This window comes from Malaclemys terrapin, chromosome 7 (genome assembly GCF_027887155.1).
Source record: "Malaclemys terrapin pileata isolate rMalTer1 chromosome 7, rMalTer1.hap1, whole genome shotgun sequence".
Classification (NCBI taxonomy): Eukaryota; Metazoa; Chordata; order Testudines; family Emydidae; genus Malaclemys; species Malaclemys terrapin.
The window spans coordinates 33,363,059-33,379,528 of NC_071511.1; the positions used below are offsets into that span (position 1 = coordinate 33,363,059).

Below are 16,470 nucleotides of genomic sequence, written 5' to 3' on the forward strand. Positions count from 1 at the left end.
ACGCCCTGGTGCGTAAGGGACTCACCTCGTCCTTGGCCTGGAATAAATACTCTTTGCCGTCACTCAACCTGCAGAGAGGAAAAAAACACATTATGTCACCTCCCTATGGCTGAGCCAAACCCTGCCTTGTGCCCTGTTCCCTTCAGCCTATCCCCTCCACCAGATCCCCTCCACTGCATTCCCTCCTCCCCTGCACCCGTGGGCTGCAGTCCCTCCACTGCCCACTCTGTGTGTCTGCCACAGAGGCCGCTCCTACCCCAGCTTGAAGACATGCTTGCGTTTCTTGTAGTCCAGTGCCACGTTGCACTGCGCCCCCTGCAGGCTGATGGGCACCTCGCCATGGTAGGGGACGCCATGGCTGGCGTTCTTGGCATCTTTGTAGAAGCCTAGGCTGCCTTTGTGCAGGACACAGTACACGTTCTGCCAGGACCTTGGGAGGAAGCACAGAGCTGTCAGAACAGCCATGGGGAGAGGGAAGAGCTCAGAGCCATCAGCACAGCTGGCAGGGGAGCACATAGCCATCACCGCAAGGGGACCAGGGGTAGGATAGAGCCATCAGTGCAGGCGGGAGGGGCGGGAGGTGGAGCACACAGCCACCAATGACACCATCCAGGGCCCTGGGCAACATGACACAGACCCAGAGCTCTACCTTGAAGGCCCTGGCAGGTGGTCTCCAGGCTCCCCCAGTCAAGGAAGGGGCAGAGCTTCTCTCACCTGTTGGCTGCCTTCTTGCCCTGGGCTTCCATCTCCTGCTTGCGGCACAGTGCCCCCTCCAGGTGCTCCTGGGCAGTGGGGTCTGGTGATCGGAGCGGCAGCGTGGCCGAATGGGCAGGCTCAGGGGTGAGTGCCGGCAGCTTGGTGCGGGCCTTGGGCGAGGGGGCAGGGCTGTGCTCCTTCTCCTCGGCCAATGTATCCAGCCGGGCTCCGCTTGTCACCTCCTCCATCTCGGGCATCTGGAGGGACAGAACAGGTCTGTGACAGGGAGCACAGCTCCTGGATTCCTCCTGCCTGGGGGAGCTGTCCACCTCTCCAGGCTCTGCCCCACCAGCCCAGCTGACCCCCTCCAGACCCCACTTCCCTCTCAGAGCTGGGGATAGAACCCAGGAGTCCGAGCTGTAACATGGAGTGGATGGGGCTGAAGGTGGCAGAGGCTGGTATCTCCCCTCACACACACGCCTTGTTCCAGAATTGGGCACCTTAGCCCAGCTGCTGTCTGTGGGCCCTTCTGGTCCCAAGGCAGCCCTGGCTGGGGGCTGCGTCTGGGGAAGCTGCATTACCTGCGGGGACTCAGAGTCAGGGTAGATCCCATTCACAGCAGGCAGCTCTGGGAGACGGGTTTGCAGAGTGGAAGTCCTGGGTGGGGGGGGAATGGGACAAGAGTGAGCATTAGAGGCTGGTGGAGACCCATGAGAAGGGGGAAGAGATAGCTCAGTGGTTTGAGCATTGGGCTGCTAAACCCAGGGTTGTGAGTTCAATCCTTAAGGGGGCCATTTAGGGATTTGGAGCAAAAATCTGTCTGGGGATTGGTCCTGCTTTGAGCAGGGGGTTGGACTAGATGACCTCCTCAGGTCCCTTCCAACCCTGATGTTCTATGATTCTAAGGACCACCACCAACCTTGCTGCCACTCCAGGATGTACCCCCCATTACTGGGACTTCCCCCCAGCCTGTGCTCCCCATGCTGCCCTCCTCCCCTGATGCCAGGACCCCTTCCCATTCTTCCCCCATGCTGTCCTCCCCTCGATGCCAACCCAGAGCACCAGGCTCTGCTCTCACCCATCAGCATTGCTCAGTCCTGGCCCCTGCTGGCTGTCAGGGAGCAGCACTGGCTGCACCGTGACCTCGGGCTCTGGCTCAGGTGGTGTTGGAGGCCGCCTCTTCCTCCTCTCCTCCTCCTCCTGCCGCAGCCGCTCCTTCTCCTCCAGCTGCAGGGGAGAGGGGCACACAGAGATGGAACAGCCCAGTCCCTCCTGACAAGGCCCCCAGGCTGGGCATGCAGGCCAGGGGCATGCCTCCACATGGCACAGTGCAGGACTTGGGGTGGGGAGTGGCAGTTCCATAGGGCACCAACCAGGGGTCTGGGTCTGGTTCTGATCCATATCAAGGTGGGCGCCCAGGGGCAGAGCTGGGAACCTGCCCCCAGTGCCAAAGCATTCCAAACTGAGGTTCCAGTTCTGATCCATTTGGCAAGAGATGAACCGCAGTGGCTGAGCTGCCCACAACTCAAGAGAGCCCAGGGGTCTGACCTATACGAGATAGGCCCTGAGGGGCAAAGCTGGGATTGACACCTCCTCAGAGTGAAAGGTGCTCCAGAATTGGGACTGCGGCTCTTATTGGCTTGGCAGAGACAGGCCCAAGGGGCAGAACTCAGATCAGACCCGCTCCAGGGCAGGAGTCCAGATCCAGAGTTCTGGTTCTGATCCATCATACAGACTCAACACAAACACACCCATTGGAGACTCTATTCACCAAGTTGGGTGGGTCTCAGGCCTTAGTTCCAGTTGGTGGCCTCTGTGGCAAACCCAGCGCTACCTCAGGCCCATGGAGACATCCCCACCCTGGGCCAGGGCTCGGGAAGAGCACAGGGAGCTGTGTGGGCGGGCAGTGTCCCACCAAGGCAAAGCCAAGGGCCTCAGGAGGCCACGTGTGGGGGTGCAGCACCCCCGCCCTGGGCACACACCAAAGGCCCCCCAACCCCAGGCAGGGCTCTCACCGTGGTGAGCTTTTCCAGTGCCAGGAAGCGCTCCTCCCAGGCAGCAGCCAACTTCTGGAAGCCCTCGTGCCTCTTGATGAGATTCTCCACCTCGTCCACGTTCCCGCCCAGCTCAGCTGAGCGCACAATAGGCTCCTGGCTGGACAGCCAGGCCTCAGCCATGCTGGCGTCGCGCCCAAACATCAGCACCTCCATAACTGCAGGGGGACAGCCCAGATGGGTGGGGCAGTGCCGGGCACAGGAGCCCAGAATTCCAAGCTGCCAGCCCCCAGCAACCTACTAGACCCCATTCCCCTCATGGTGCTGGGAATAGAAGCCAGGAGTACGGATCTCCCCTCTGCACTCTACCACATCAGATTCAACCCTATACCTGTGCTGCTGCCCCTTTCCCTCCTTGGTGCCCTCCCGACACACAGAGTCCCTTCCCTTCCCTGCCCCTTCTTCTCACTAACCAATCTGCAGCCAGTCCATCTTCTCCTGCCACCGGTCTCCGATCTCCTTGCGCTGCTCTTGCAGCTGGGCCAGCTTCTCTGAAATCTGAGCAGAGGGGCTAGCTCAGGAAAGTGGGGGGCCCACCCTGGAGGAACCACCACACTTGTGTTGGTCACATGGTTCCACTGCTAGGAACTAGGGCCCAGTCAAATGATTGGGGGTGAGGAATGGATCGCAATGGGGGATGTAAACCCCACGGAGGAGAGGGGCATTTTGGGGGATGACTTGGGAACACACTGGAGAGGATCCTGACCTGGATCCCAGCATAGAGGTGTGGGTATGAACTAGAGGGGACCCAAGACACCCGGTCCACACAACACCTGGGGGCAGTGTCAGAGGGCAGTGCTGGGGTGGCAGGGGCATGGGGGGTGTCGCCTGGGGGGTCTCACCTTGTCAGAAGCGTAGTGGCCCTTGTCCAGCAGGGCGGTGCCCATGGCTATGCAGGCATTAAAGCTGTCCGTCCGGGCCTCCACCTCAGCCTTGATCCCTTGGTGGTTCTTGATGACCAGGTCAGCCGAGGACACGTCCCTGGGGCAGGAGGAAAAGGAGGTACCCTGCAGCATGGCTGAGTTGGCAAACAGACCCCCACTCCCTACTTGCCAGCTGGGCCCAGGCGATGCCCTCCAGTCTCCAGACCTGTGTCCACTGGCCCATGCTGGCAGGGGTGGAGGCCTGGCCAGTCTGTCCTGAGCTATACTGGTCTGTGCTTGGCCATGTCAATCTGAACTGGGATAGACTGGGCCATGCTGAGCTATATTGGCCTGTACTGGGCAATACTGGTCAGTCTGGTCCATACTGAGCCATCACAGTCTCTGCTAGGTTGGGTGAGCTATGCTGAGCTATACTGACCTACACTGGGCCATGCCAATCTGGGCTGGGCTATCCCAGTCCATGCTCTGGGGGCGCCCTGCTCACCTGGGCTTCTCCTGGGCGTCAATCTGCAGGTGCACCCCGTCCATCCACAGCATCAGGTCTCGCACCATCTTGAAGAAGCGGAACTTGTCCACGGTGTCGAGCAGCAGCTGCCGGCGGCCTTGGCTGCTGCTCAGCAGCTCGGCCCAGGCCTCGCTCACGGCCTGCTCGTGCCGCCGGATGTCATCGGCCTTCTCACCCGCGTAGGCCTTCTGCAGCCGCGTCGCATCCTCTTGCACCTGTTTCACCTGGGGAGCCGGGGATCAGAGTGGCATCCTGCCCCCACCCCATGCCGCCCTTCCCATTCATGGGGGAAGTGTGTGTAGAGAGAGGAATCCCTGACACTGCCCCACACTCCATCCTGCCCATCTCCCTTTCCCTACCCCATGCCCTGTCCCCTTGTCCCATCTTGTTCTCCTCCTCTGCCCCAGACCCCCCAGATCCTGCCCCCAGCCTTCCCTGCTCCCCTCCCCTTCCCCACACCAGATCCTACCCCACATCCCCTCCCCATCCCACATGGTTCCCCTCCCGCCGCCGCAGACCCTGCCACCATCCCCCTCTCCCCTGCGGCTGGCAGTACCTGTGCGCTGAGCGCCTGGATGTCATGCTCGTAGGCTGAGTGCATGCGCTGCATGGCCTCGGCCGTATTCAGGTCACGCCCCACCTCGTCGGGCAGCTGCTTCTGCTTGTGTTGCACCTGGGCCAGTGTCTGGCGAGCATCGTGGTAGAAGCGGTGCAGCTCGTAGGAAGCTGCCAGCATCTGGCTGCGGGTGTCAATGAGCTCTAGCAGGTCGGCCCACGCATCGTTGAGCCCATCCTTCCACTCGGCAATGGTGGCGTTCTCCGAGTGCCCTGACGAGATCAGCTCATCCGCCAGCAGGTTCACGGCGTCCACGCGCTCCTGCCCGATGTTACTGGTGTCACGGGAGAACTCCCGGAACTTGTCCCGCAGCATCTGGGGAAAGAGAAGGGTCAGGAAGGCCACGGGCCTGCTGGGGGCAGTGATGGGACCCAGGTCTCGGGGGAGTAGGAGAGGGGGTTTGGATGGGGTCAGGAAAGGGCAGACAGGAGAAAGGACGGGCTTGAGGGGTGGGAGGGGCACTGAGGGAGGTGATGGGCTCCACGCACATGAGGCTGCTCCAGCTGGGCTCCATGTAGGGCTACCTCGGCTAGTGCTGCACAGAGGCAACGCCACACTGGGTAGCCAGCCGGGCTCTGGCACCAGACTGCACAGGAGCCCAGCCTAGCGGAGACTGGGATGGCTCAGCATGGACCAGTCTATCTCAGTCCAGAGTGACCAGTATCACCCAGTACAGAGCAGGATAGCTCAGCGTGGACCAGTCTAGCCCACTTCAGACTGACATGGCCCAGCAGGGACCAGTCTAGCTCCCCCTGCTCAGCACCGGGCACTCACAGTCACATGCTCGTAGTCCTGCCCCAGCTCGTGGGAGGCAGCCACCACCTCGCGCTCCGAGATCCACTGCTCCAGGTCATCCACGTCACGCTTGAGCTGGCAGAGGCGCTGGTGCTCCTGCAGCTTCCCCCGCCGCTCCTCTGCCAGGTCCTTCAGGCTGGCGTACAGCTTGTCCACCTGGCCCTGGCGCAGGGTGAGCCGCTCACTGCAGGGGGAAGAGCCACTTGAGCCACAGGGCGGTGCCTGCCCCTCGCCGACTGGAAATGGCAGCACTGCCAGGGAGCAGGGGCCCAAGAGCTGGGAAAGCCCTGGGAGGTCCCATGGTGTAGGGGCTGTGCTGGAATGGGCCATGCCACGCTCGACAGGGCTGTGCCAGGGTTGGGGTGGGCCATGCCAAACAGGAGGAAGGGGGCCATGTTGCTAAGGGAGTCCCCGCCTCTATCCCAAGCAAGAGGGACTGTAGGTTCCAGATCTGATCTCCCCTGGACAGCCACGGTGCCCCTCTCTCCATGCGCAGCCATGGCGAGTGGTGCCTGGGCAGAGAGCGTTGGGCCACAAGGTCTGTGATGCAGGCACAAGCAGCATTCAGCCAGGCTCAGGCCCAGCTGAGGGGACAACTTGGGCTCAGCGGGGCGGAGGGACAGAGCTTTGGACTGGGCTCCTGGCAACCCATGGGAAGCTATGGACTCACTGCCCCCCAGTAGCACAGGGCCATGGGACCTGGATCTGTGCCCACTGTGGGGGGGAAGGGGCACGCGGGGGGTCTTACCTTTCTGGGTGCTCACTGGCCACCATGTCGCGGCTCTGGTTGGAGAGCTGGTGGATGGTCTGGGCGTAGTCATCCAGTGCCTGCTCCATTACCAGGTGCTTCTTCACCATGGCCTGGGCAATCAGCTCGTCCTGTGGGTGCCGGACACCAGGCATCAGAGAGGGATGGAGGATGCCATGACACAGGGGCAAAGGGGGAGATGGACGCAGGTGCCAGGATGCAGGGGCAAAGGGAGCGGGTGGGCAGGGCTGTCCCCAGCTCCTAGAACGGTGGTCAGGCTGAGGGTCACTCAGCTCTCACAGGCCCACTGGCTTTCACAGGTGTGTGTGGGTCAGGGTGGATGCAAGACATCCAGGAGCAGGGTGGGGTTCATGACCCCAGACCTCAGCCTTCTCCTGAGACATCATGTGCAGCTTCTGTGGCCAGGGGGTGGCACCCACCAAGTGAGAGGCACCCCGGCTCCCCTGGGTATCGGGGAGCAAGGGGGCTCTCACGGGCAGAGAGGGGGTGGGGCAGACTGGGCTCTGTGCCCCCCGCACACCTTTGCCTTTTCTTGGGACATCGTGCACAACAGTTGCGCGGGGGAGGCACCCAGTGGGTGTAGGGGTACACTTGGTTCCCATGGGGGCGGGCTCCACTCCCTTTCTCCCAGACCTTGGCCTTCTCCTGGGACATCATGTGCAGCTCCTGCTCGCCCATCCAGGCCTCGGCTTCAGCCACATCGAAGTAGAACTGCTGGGCAGCGTGTGCCTGCTCCAGGCGCTGGTGCCGCAGCTCCGCTTGGTGCCTCAGCTCCCGCCAGGCCTCCCGCAGCTCTTCCACCCGCTCCACGGGCCCGCAGCGCGCCAGCCCTGCCCGCCGCCCCAGCAGCTCCTCCACGCGCGGCTCATGGCCCTGGATCTCCTTCTGCAGGGTCTGGGGCAGGGATCATGGGCAAGGGGGGTCAGAATGTGGCCATCACCCTCTCCCCTATGCTGAGCCCTCCCGCTCCTGACCCTCCCCAGCCTTCAGAGTGCTCTTTCAGTAGAGTCTGGGAGCAGAGAGGAAGGGGGGGTCATGGCACGTCCACTCCCAGGCCTCACCACTCTTCTGACCCTCCCCCAATTCACGCCCCCTCCCGTGCCAACTCTCCCCCACCCCCCTCCTCCTTTCATATTCCCCCAACCCCCTACTCCTGCCTTGTCAAGCCCGCATGAGGTAGGGAGCACCTCTAGCACTGAGTGGGGTGAGCAGACTCCAGCCCCCCAGTCCCTCCCCAGCCTGGCACCACACCTGGTTCTTCTTTATCAGCAGCTGGACGGTGGGCAGGTCCTTGCCATGGTCGGTGGAGATGGCCATGGGCATCCGCTCCCTCACCCACAGCTGAAAGCACAACGTGGAGCAGGGTCAGGGGCACATGAAGGGCACATGGGGGGACTGCATGGGGGGTTCACAGTGGGCACACAGTAGGGGATGCAGGGAGAACTGTGCAGGGTGGGAGATGCATGGGGACTTCACGGGGGTGCACATGGGGGTCTGCACAGGGTGGGGGATGCATGGGGTGTGTGCAGGATAGGGGGATGCATGGGGGCTGCACGGGGAGCACACAGAGAGGGGGATGTTGCATGGGACAGGGGCTGCAAGGGGATCCATGCATGGGCAACCTCAAACCTGGCAGCCCCTCCCCCTCAACATTGCAGTCTGAATATCGGGGTGGGGGATTAATGGAATTTCCCAGTTTAAAAAAAATTTCCCTCCCACGCAAAAGTCCATCCCGTGGACCCAGCCTGACCCCCCACCCCATCCACTTGTCACCAGCCAGGGTGGGACCCCGACATATGCTGCACAGAGCCCCACTGCTGAAGCTAAAGGGCATCACCGGCAGGTGTAGAAGGGACTGGCCACTGGAGGGGGATGGAGACTCACACTTAGCCAGTGAGAGCTCTATTTGTTCAACAGCACTAGAACACTGGGAGGCAGGACTCCTGGGTTCTCTCCCTGGCTCTGGGAGGGGCATGAGGTGTAGTGGGCTGGAACAGTCAGGCTGGGAGTCAGGACTCCTGGGTTTTCTCCTGAACCCTGGGAGGGGCATGGGCTCTGTCTCTGGTTCTGGAGGGGAGTGCAGAGCGCGGCAGCACGGCCAAGCCCAAAGATCTAGCACATTCATTCTGAAAGGCAGTGTGGCTCCATAACTGAGACTCGGATCTGCCCCATTAGAGACCCAGGGCTTAGTGCTAGTCCCTGATAGGGACCCATCATTAAGCTCCAATACTGTCCAGGGGGCACAGTGGCCTGCAGAAGAAACCCAGCCTAGATGCCCCCTACCTTGCTCCCTGGCACGGGGGAGTGCTGGGTGCAGCAATGGGGCTCTGCACTCCTGTAATTCTAGGCTGAGACCCATGGAGTAAAAGGCAGCAGCCTCTAGGGCTGGATCTCATTCCCGTCCTCTCCCCCATGGCAGCACTGCCTGCAACTGCCTGGGACTCACGATCTCGTCCTCCAGGTCACGGTTGAACTGGTGCTCCTCCTTGGAGGCCAGCAGCTTGTGGCAGCGCTCCTCCAGCGGGCCCCGTAGGTCCAGGAACTTCTCCTCCACTGCCCGGAACTTGCCTTCCACCTCGGCCGTATTGGCGTCCTCCTGGCTCAGGGCCAGCGCCTGCGACTGGATGGCCTCCACCTCCTTCTCCCGCACGTCCATTTGGTTCTCCAGCATCTGAGGGGCAGAGGAGTGTTACAGCCTGGGGGACTCCAGCAGAGAGCCCCACCCCAATGGGAGCAGGGAGTCTGGCCTTTCTCCCCACTGGTGTGATGCAGCCACAGGTCCCCCTCTGCTTCCCCATGGTGCTTGGGGATCCTGCAGGCAATCAGTCCCACCTCTGAGCCATGGTGCATGGAGGGGGTGGTATCAGGGACAGGGCCAGTCTAGGGTTTTCCAGGGCAGTGGCCGATGGAGCGGGCTCCCTCTGCTGGGGGATACCCAAGGCCTTGGAAATAGGAGAATGGGTTCTGGGATTGAGAGGGTCGGATGGCCAGGGTCTGCCATATCTCACGGGCCTTTGGGACCTGGAATTTTGGGTCATCTTGGAGTCCATCATCCCTCACCCCAAGAATCTAGGCTGCCCTCCCCTCTATTGCACCCACCACCCCAGACCTGTTGCTTCTTCAGCAGGATGTTGACGTTGGTCAGGTCCTTGCCGTAGTCATCAGACTGGAGCTGGGCCTGCAGCCCGGCCAGCCAGGCCTCCAGGGCGGAGCAGCTCTGGGTGAAGAGCTCGGCCCGGTTGGCGTCAAAGAGGCACTGGGCCTTGGTCTTGGTGGTGGACTCTAGCTCATCCCATAGACGGTGGAGGCTGCCCAGCTTCTCCTTCACCACTGGCTCCAGCTCCGGCTTCTCCACCATTAACTGCTGCCCCTCCTGTCGGGGACCCAGAGCACTGGTTAGGGGGACAGGGCCCTGCGTGTGCTGTAGGGTCTTTGGGCCCCAGCAGGCATGGCCAAGCCCAGATGAAGGCCAAGTTGCTACAGCCCTGTGCCCTGCCTCCTGGAGTCATGTGACCACAGTCACATGGAGTCTGCAGGGATCCTGAGAGGGGGGACCTGCCCCATTCATCTCAGGGGGGCATTAACACCTAGCCCCACTGCTCCAGGATCCTGGCCAGCCCTATCCCAGCAGGGGGCTCAGTGTGAGACAGGAGGAGCAGAGTCCAGTAGGCCCAGCTCCCCCGCTCAGTCATGCACAGACAACCCAACTGGTGGGACAAGTCCTGGGGGCCCTGCTGACACCCCAGCATCTCTGGGACCAGAAGGGGGAGGGTCCATGAGTGAGAGGATCCATGGCAAGGGGTGGGACTGTAGAGGCAGGACCATGGTCTTAGGGCGAGGCTGTGGTAATGAGTCCATGGAGAGGGGGCAGAGCCACGGAGCAGGTCCATAGCACTGGGGAGTGGCCATGGAGTCGGGTTCATGATGCTGTGGCAAGTCCACTGTGAAGGGGCAAATCTCGGATGCTGGTGCAGTGCCCCGGTGGTGAGTCCATGGCAAGGGGACAGGGCCATGGTGTTTGGGTGTAGCAATGGGGTGGTCCACAGTTTCCCTTACTCCAGCCTCCCCCACCTTCTCGATCTTGTCCAGCCAGTCCTTGTTGGAAGCCAGCTCAGCCGTGAAGGCCTGGTGCTTCTGCCACTTGGTGTGCAGGTTGCGGGCCTCGTCATACGACATGTCCTGGGCTGTCAGCATCTTCTCATTGATCCATAGGGTGAGCTGGTGGGAAGGCAGAGGACAGAGTGAGGATCCCCAGACCCATGGCCCCTTGCCCCTCCCCCGCATCCCCCGGTCCCCAGCCCCACTCACCTCCTGGCAGTCCTGCAGGAAGTGCTGCAACTCCCGGTTATCCCGCAGCCGCCGCAGCAGCTCATTGGCGGCATCCCGATTCCGCTTGTGCCTGGGGTGGGAAAGCAGAGGCTCATGGGACACTCACCTGCAGGGTGAGATGGGGCCTGTGCTCTGTATGTCATAGTGCCAGCACTGCCTTGGTTCATGAGGACTCCCCGCTGCCTCAGGCACTAGCAACTTGTACTCTCTGAACAGGGCAAACTGAGATCTGTCCTACAGGCTGTTCTGACCTCCTGGGGCAGGTTTGCCTGGCTCTGGCCAAGGGAGGAGCTCCTAGCTCATCACAATCGTTAATCTCAGTATCGTCCTCCCTTTTTAACTCCAGGGGGAAGGAGAGCTGTCCTAAATCACAGAGCTGGGGATAGAACCCAGACTCCCTGCTCTAACCCACTAGACCCACCCCCCATCCCTTCCTAGGGCAGGGATAGAACCCAGACAACAATGACACAACAGGGTTCCCAGAAGCCCTGGGGGGCTGGGTTCTCACCTGCCATCGATGGAGTCAACCTTCTCCTGGACTTTGTCTGCATGGACGCTGTCCCCCACAATCAGCTTCCGCCCGGCATCCACCAGCCCTTTGATCTTCTCCCCATTGGCCTCCATGGTGGTCATGAAATCTTCATGCTTCTTAATGGAAGCCTCTGCCCCTTGCAGGGTGCTGGGCATCTCAGTGTGGGACAGCACGTACTCCTGTAGGGGCGAGCCGCACACAGGCATGGCACTGGGCACGGTTTGGCCCATGTCCCAGGCCCCTGCCCTGTGTGAAATGGAGATCCCAAGGGAGAAAACTAGGGGCCAGTGGGATGGAGAGGTACTGAGACTGCTAGGGGTGAGTGGGGATGGGGTGATTGGGGGTCCTGGGGGACTAATACAGTGATGGGGATTTGGGTGGAGGTCTGGGACAACTGGAATGGGGGGATGGAGGGGAAGACCAAGCTGGATAAGTCCAGGAGACTGATCAGATGTTGGGGGGAATACTGGACTGGATGGGCCCATGGGTCTGATCCGGGCCAGAGATGGGGGTGGCATACTGGGCTGCATGGGCCTGTCCTAGCTCCAGGACAGGAACCAGCCTCCCCCTAGGCATGCCGGTCACCCCAGCCTCACCTGGTTGCTGAGCACACCCTCCACCTGCTTGGTGTCCCGCAGGAAGAGCTGGAAGCTATAGGCCTGGGACAGTAGGTGGTGCCTGTTCTCCCACATCTGGCCCAGCTCCTTCCAGCCAGTGTCCAGGGCCTGTAGGCGTTGCTGCAGGAACATGTACTGCGCATCGGTCTGGCCCTGGGTCACCTCCTGACCCATGGCCCGCATGCTCTGGTAGTCGTCCTTGTAGTGCTCAATCTCATTACGGATGCTCTCATGCTGGCTCAGCAGCTGCTCGGCCTCGGCCAGGGTGGCCGGCACATCCTCAGAGGCCACAGCCGTCTGTGTCCGTGACAGCCAAGCCTGGAAGTCATCCAGGTCGCGCAGGAAGCCCTGCAGCTTGCTGGCCTCCCCCAGCGACTCCTCACGCCGCCGCATGGTCTCACGCAGCTCGGCCCACACGGCCTTGATGTCCGCAAGCTGGTCTAGGATGGGCGTCGCCTGGCCTGGGTGCTCGGCTGCCAGCGCAGCCGCCTCCCCCTGCAGGTCCAACACCTTGCCCTGGATGGCCTCCAGGTCCCGCTCCATGCCCGCCAGCTTCCTCTGCAGTGCCATGACACCCGCCAGGTCATTGCCCAGCTCCTGCGTCGACTCGATCACCTTGGTCTTCTCCCTCATCCAAGACTTGGTCTCATTGCACTCCAAGTAGTAGTTCTGGATGTTCAGGGCCGAGGTCAGCGCAGCCTTCTTCTGGTCGGCCAGAGCGCGGAACCGCTCCCACCTAGAGAAGGGGACAGGGAGGTAGGTGCGGGGCCTGTCCCCACTGACCACCCCGGAGCTGCCGAGCCCATGTTGGCGCTGCCAAAGGCAGCCCTCCCCAGAGCCCCAATGCCTGCTGCTGGATGCAGATCCCCCAAGAGTCCTTCTCATCCCCATGGGTCAGTCAGAACTCCACACACACCCTCCGACGCTGAGCTGCTTGCCCCCACCCCCAGCACCAAGCAGCGTGATCTCCCCACTCACCCCCACCTCCCCAGCGCCGAGCCGCCTGCCCTCCCCATCTCCCCGTGGCGCCGAGCCGCCTGTCCTCCCCATCTCCCCCCCGCACTGAGCTGCCTGTCCTCCCCATCTCCCCCCGGTGTCGAGCCGCCTGCACTCCCCATCTTCCCGCTGCGCCGAGCCGCCTGCCCTCCCCATCGCCCCGTGGCACTGAGCTTCCAGCCCCCCACCCATCTCCCCTGGCGCCGAGCCGCCTGCCCTCCCCATCTCTCTGCGGCGCCGAGCCGCCTGCCCTCCCCGTCTCCCCCCAGCACCGAGCCGCCTGCCCTCCCCGTCTCCCCGTGGCGCCGAGCCGCCTGCCCTCCCCATATCTCCCCCGCACTGAGCCGCCAGCCCTCCCCATATCTCCCCCGCACTGAGCCGCCTGTCCTCCCCATCTCCCTCCGGTGCTGAGCCACCTGCCCTCCCGCTCAGACCTGGTGTTGAGCTGCTCCTGCGTGGCCTGGATGCTCTCCTTGTTGCGGTGGTCAGTGCTCAGCAGCTGCCCAGCGATCTGGTTGATGGCCGCGATGCGCAAAGCCAGGTTATTCATCTCGGGCTCCAGTGTCTCAAACCTGCAGACCAGGAGATACAGGCTCAGACGACAATGCACTCAACCCCTCATGTTCCCCCCAGCACAGCACCAGCTGCTGCTGATCACACATCTTCCCTAGTGCCTGCTGGGAAAATCTAGGCTGCTTTCCCATAGGGCCTCAGCATGGTTATAGCAGCCAGAGCATCATGGGGGATCAATGCATTCTAGGATGCCCCACCACATGCCCAAGGGGAGGGAAGGGGGATCGGCTATGCCAGTTCCACTGACCCCATTAGGGGCTACGTCCCCACCAACACCCTGGTTCCAGAGAGAGGCCGCAGGGCAAGCAAGGCCGCTGCCAAGGGCACACATGGCTAGAGCCAGCCAGGCTACTGACTGGCTACAAGGGGCTGCTTGAGCAGATGTGCCCCAGTGCATGCTGGGAAAATCCAGGCTGCTCTCTCATGGTGCCTAAGTAGGGACAGACAGAGCAGCACAAAGGGGGGAGCAATGCATTCTGGGATGTCCTACCACACAGAGAGCTGGGAGACAGGGAAGGGGGCTAGGGCCACAGTTACTCGCTGGCTGCAAGGGGCAGCGGGGTGTGGGCCTGACGAGGCTGGGCCAGGTGGTACATGCAGGTCTGGTCAGCCCCCACTCACCTCTGCTGCACCACCTCCAGGTCCTCCAGCTTCTCAGGGATCTCCATGGCATGCAGCCACTGCTCCTTCTCACCAATCCACAGCCCACAGGCATCAGCCTCGCTGAACATCTTGTAGAGGTTGAGGGCGTCCTGCAGATCCTGCTTGCGGCGCTCAGCCAGGGTGGCCAGCTCCTGGTAGCGCTGCTCCACAGCAGGCAGGCGCCCGGCCACCTCAGGTGCATGGGCAAAGGCAGGCGGCAGGCTCTGGGCCTGCTCATGTAGCGCAGCGATGGCGGGCCGGTGGTTCTGGATCTCTTCTTCCACATCCTTGTGCTTCTTGACCAGGCTCTGGGTAGAGTACTCGTCATGGCCCACCTCCGGGCTGGACACCAGCCGCAGGGCATCCATGAGCCAGGCCTCCATGTCGTCAGCATCGGCCTGGAATTGGTAGAGGCTGGAGGCCTCATGCAGGCGCCGCTCCCGCTCGCCTGCCAGCGCCTCTAGGTGTTGCCACTGCTCCTCAATCTCCCGGATGCGCTCAGCCACCTCGCGTGCCCCAAAGTGCCCCTCATGCACCAGGCTGTGGCCCTGGGCCGTGGTGTGCTGCAGGGGTCCATAGCGGCCGCTCATCTCATCACGGAAGGCATTGTGCTTGCTGATGAGGCGCAGCACACTCGTCAGGTCCTTGCCAAAATCATCCGACGACAGGATCTGCTCCTGCTCCCGGATCCAGGCCTCCTCCTCACCCATGTCCCAGAAGAACTTCCACAGGCGCCGTGACTCCTCCAGCTTGGCCCGGCGCTTGCCTGCCAGCTCAACCAGCTCCTGGTAGCACAGCTCTAGCATGTCCACCCTCTCCTGCACCAGCTGGGGGTCACACGGCTTGTATCCTGTGGGGGGATGTGGATGTTGTAGCCCACAGGTTGATTTTAAGGTAAAGGATAAGAAAAGCAATGCAGAAACGCAAGAGACTTAGCGGCATAGACCTATAAGAATAACTTAAGCTGTTACCATAGCTACAAGGCCTAACAGCCTGCATAGGAGTAGTTGCTTAATAGGTTAGCATAAGTATGTAAATCAACGGGGACCTTAAGTCACAAGATGGCATAAGATTTTGTTTTACTTGTTTTGTAATAATCACAAGTGTTGAAAACTGCTGACAGGTACCTGCAAGAAGGCAGTTTGCACCAGTTTAGGGTATTTTTGGAGGGAAACATCAGTAGATGTATAACCATAGGTAACTATAGTAATTTAATTGACGTGTATGCTACTAAGTTTGAACTAATTAATATAGTAACTTATGGGACACCCCAACATTACGAGGGTGAGGAAGTCAAGATAGTAAAAGAGGGCGGAGCTATTTATACATATGCACCAAAGGCCTATAAAACATCTGGTCTTAGGAGAGCCACTGGAGTTCTCCTTTGGCACGCCAGAGTCACACTAGGATCTGTCTCAACTTTCTGAGCTCTCCCCAAGGATAGGGTGAGTACATCCGGGTACTGGGGTGGGTCATACTTACAGCATTGTATTATCTCACTTTACTTGTTTGGATAATTGTATTTATTGGACTGATCATTGTGGTAATAAAACTCCTACAATTACCAAAGGTCATCCCTGAGTGCGAGCCTTGCTGCTACTGCCATGGGGCTTCCAATCCAATAATAATTCTGGAGATACTGGGCCTGATCTTGGGACAACAACCTACCAGATTGCAGAGTGCTAACTGGGGGAAATAAAATCAGCCACATAATCAATACATCAGGCAACAACATGGGATCCCTGCTTCTCCCCCCTCTCCCCTGCCATCTACCCCACAGGAAGAGCCATGGGGCTCCTGACCCTTGGGTCCTGGGGGCAAAAGGGGCCTAGGGTCACTGGCACTGGTGCCCATGAAGCAGAGGAGACACATAGGGGGCCCACAGGGAGTAATAGGGGAGGGAAGGCCCTTTTGCTCAGGCTATAGAGTCAGGGCTAGGCACAGAGCAGGGCTCACACCAGGCAGGGAACCACCACAGAGAAGCAGAGGGGTGAGAAGCTGGCAGGGTGGCTTCAGATACGGGCAGATGCGGCAACCCCAAACTCAGCTGTGGACCCTCTGCCAGAGCCCTGCTGGGCTCTGAGCTGTTCTCTTGAGGGCTGGGATGTGGGGGCTGGGGCATGGCAAAGACTGGCACATGGAGGAGCAAGCATAGAATGGGCTGGGACATGGAAGGGCGGGGATGAGGTAGGGGCCTGGGATGCAGCGAAGCTGAACATGGAGGGTGAGGGCCGGCTGTGGTGTGAGTGGAGCAGTTACCTTCTCCAGGGGTGGCAAACCTCTGTGCAGCAGTGCCAACAGCCTTGATGCGCTCGGCCTGCACGGCGATGTCGGCCTCCACCAGCGCATGGATCTGCAGCAGGTCTTCCACGCCGTGCAGGTGCTTCCCAAAGTCCTGGGACTGCAGGCGGCCCTGCGGAGGGATGGGCGGCTGCTGACTGCATGGGGAGCCCCCACAACTC

At 61.1% G+C, this 16,470-nt stretch overlaps 1 protein-coding gene across 3 annotated transcripts in view; it reads right to left on the bottom strand.

Moving 5' to 3' along the window:
• The window catches only part of SPTBN2 (spectrin beta, non-erythrocytic 2), a 56,492-nt gene that overhangs the window by 2,841 nt on the left and 37,181 nt on the right, over window positions 1-16,470 (bottom strand). For all 3 annotated transcript variants that reach the window (XM_054033567.1, XM_054033569.1, XM_054033568.1), the window contains 23 exons: window positions 16,268-16,421; window positions 13,988-14,858; window positions 13,228-13,365; window positions 11,777-12,533; window positions 11,157-11,359; window positions 10,628-10,718; window positions 10,391-10,537; window positions 9,429-9,692; window positions 8,766-8,990; window positions 7,571-7,660; window positions 6,953-7,213; window positions 6,299-6,429; window positions 5,530-5,734; window positions 4,696-5,070; window positions 4,119-4,363; window positions 3,593-3,731; window positions 3,164-3,248; window positions 2,712-2,908; window positions 1,775-1,923; window positions 1,278-1,353; window positions 715-953; window positions 257-430; window positions 26-68 (listed from right to left, as the gene is read on the bottom strand). In XM_054033567.1, coding sequence (XP_053889542.1) covers window positions 26-68; window positions 257-430; window positions 715-953; window positions 1,278-1,353; window positions 1,775-1,923; window positions 2,712-2,908; window positions 3,164-3,248; window positions 3,593-3,731; window positions 4,119-4,363; window positions 4,696-5,070; window positions 5,530-5,734; window positions 6,299-6,429; window positions 6,953-7,213; window positions 7,571-7,660; window positions 8,766-8,990; window positions 9,429-9,692; window positions 10,391-10,537; window positions 10,628-10,718; window positions 11,157-11,359; window positions 11,777-12,533; window positions 13,228-13,365; window positions 13,988-14,858; window positions 16,268-16,421 — 5,259 coding nt within the window. The remainder of the gene's footprint in view (window positions 1-25; window positions 69-256; window positions 431-714; window positions 954-1,277; window positions 1,354-1,774; window positions 1,924-2,711; window positions 2,909-3,163; window positions 3,249-3,592; window positions 3,732-4,118; window positions 4,364-4,695; window positions 5,071-5,529; window positions 5,735-6,298; window positions 6,430-6,952; window positions 7,214-7,570; window positions 7,661-8,765; window positions 8,991-9,428; window positions 9,693-10,390; window positions 10,538-10,627; window positions 10,719-11,156; window positions 11,360-11,776; window positions 12,534-13,227; window positions 13,366-13,987; window positions 14,859-16,267; window positions 16,422-16,470) is intronic.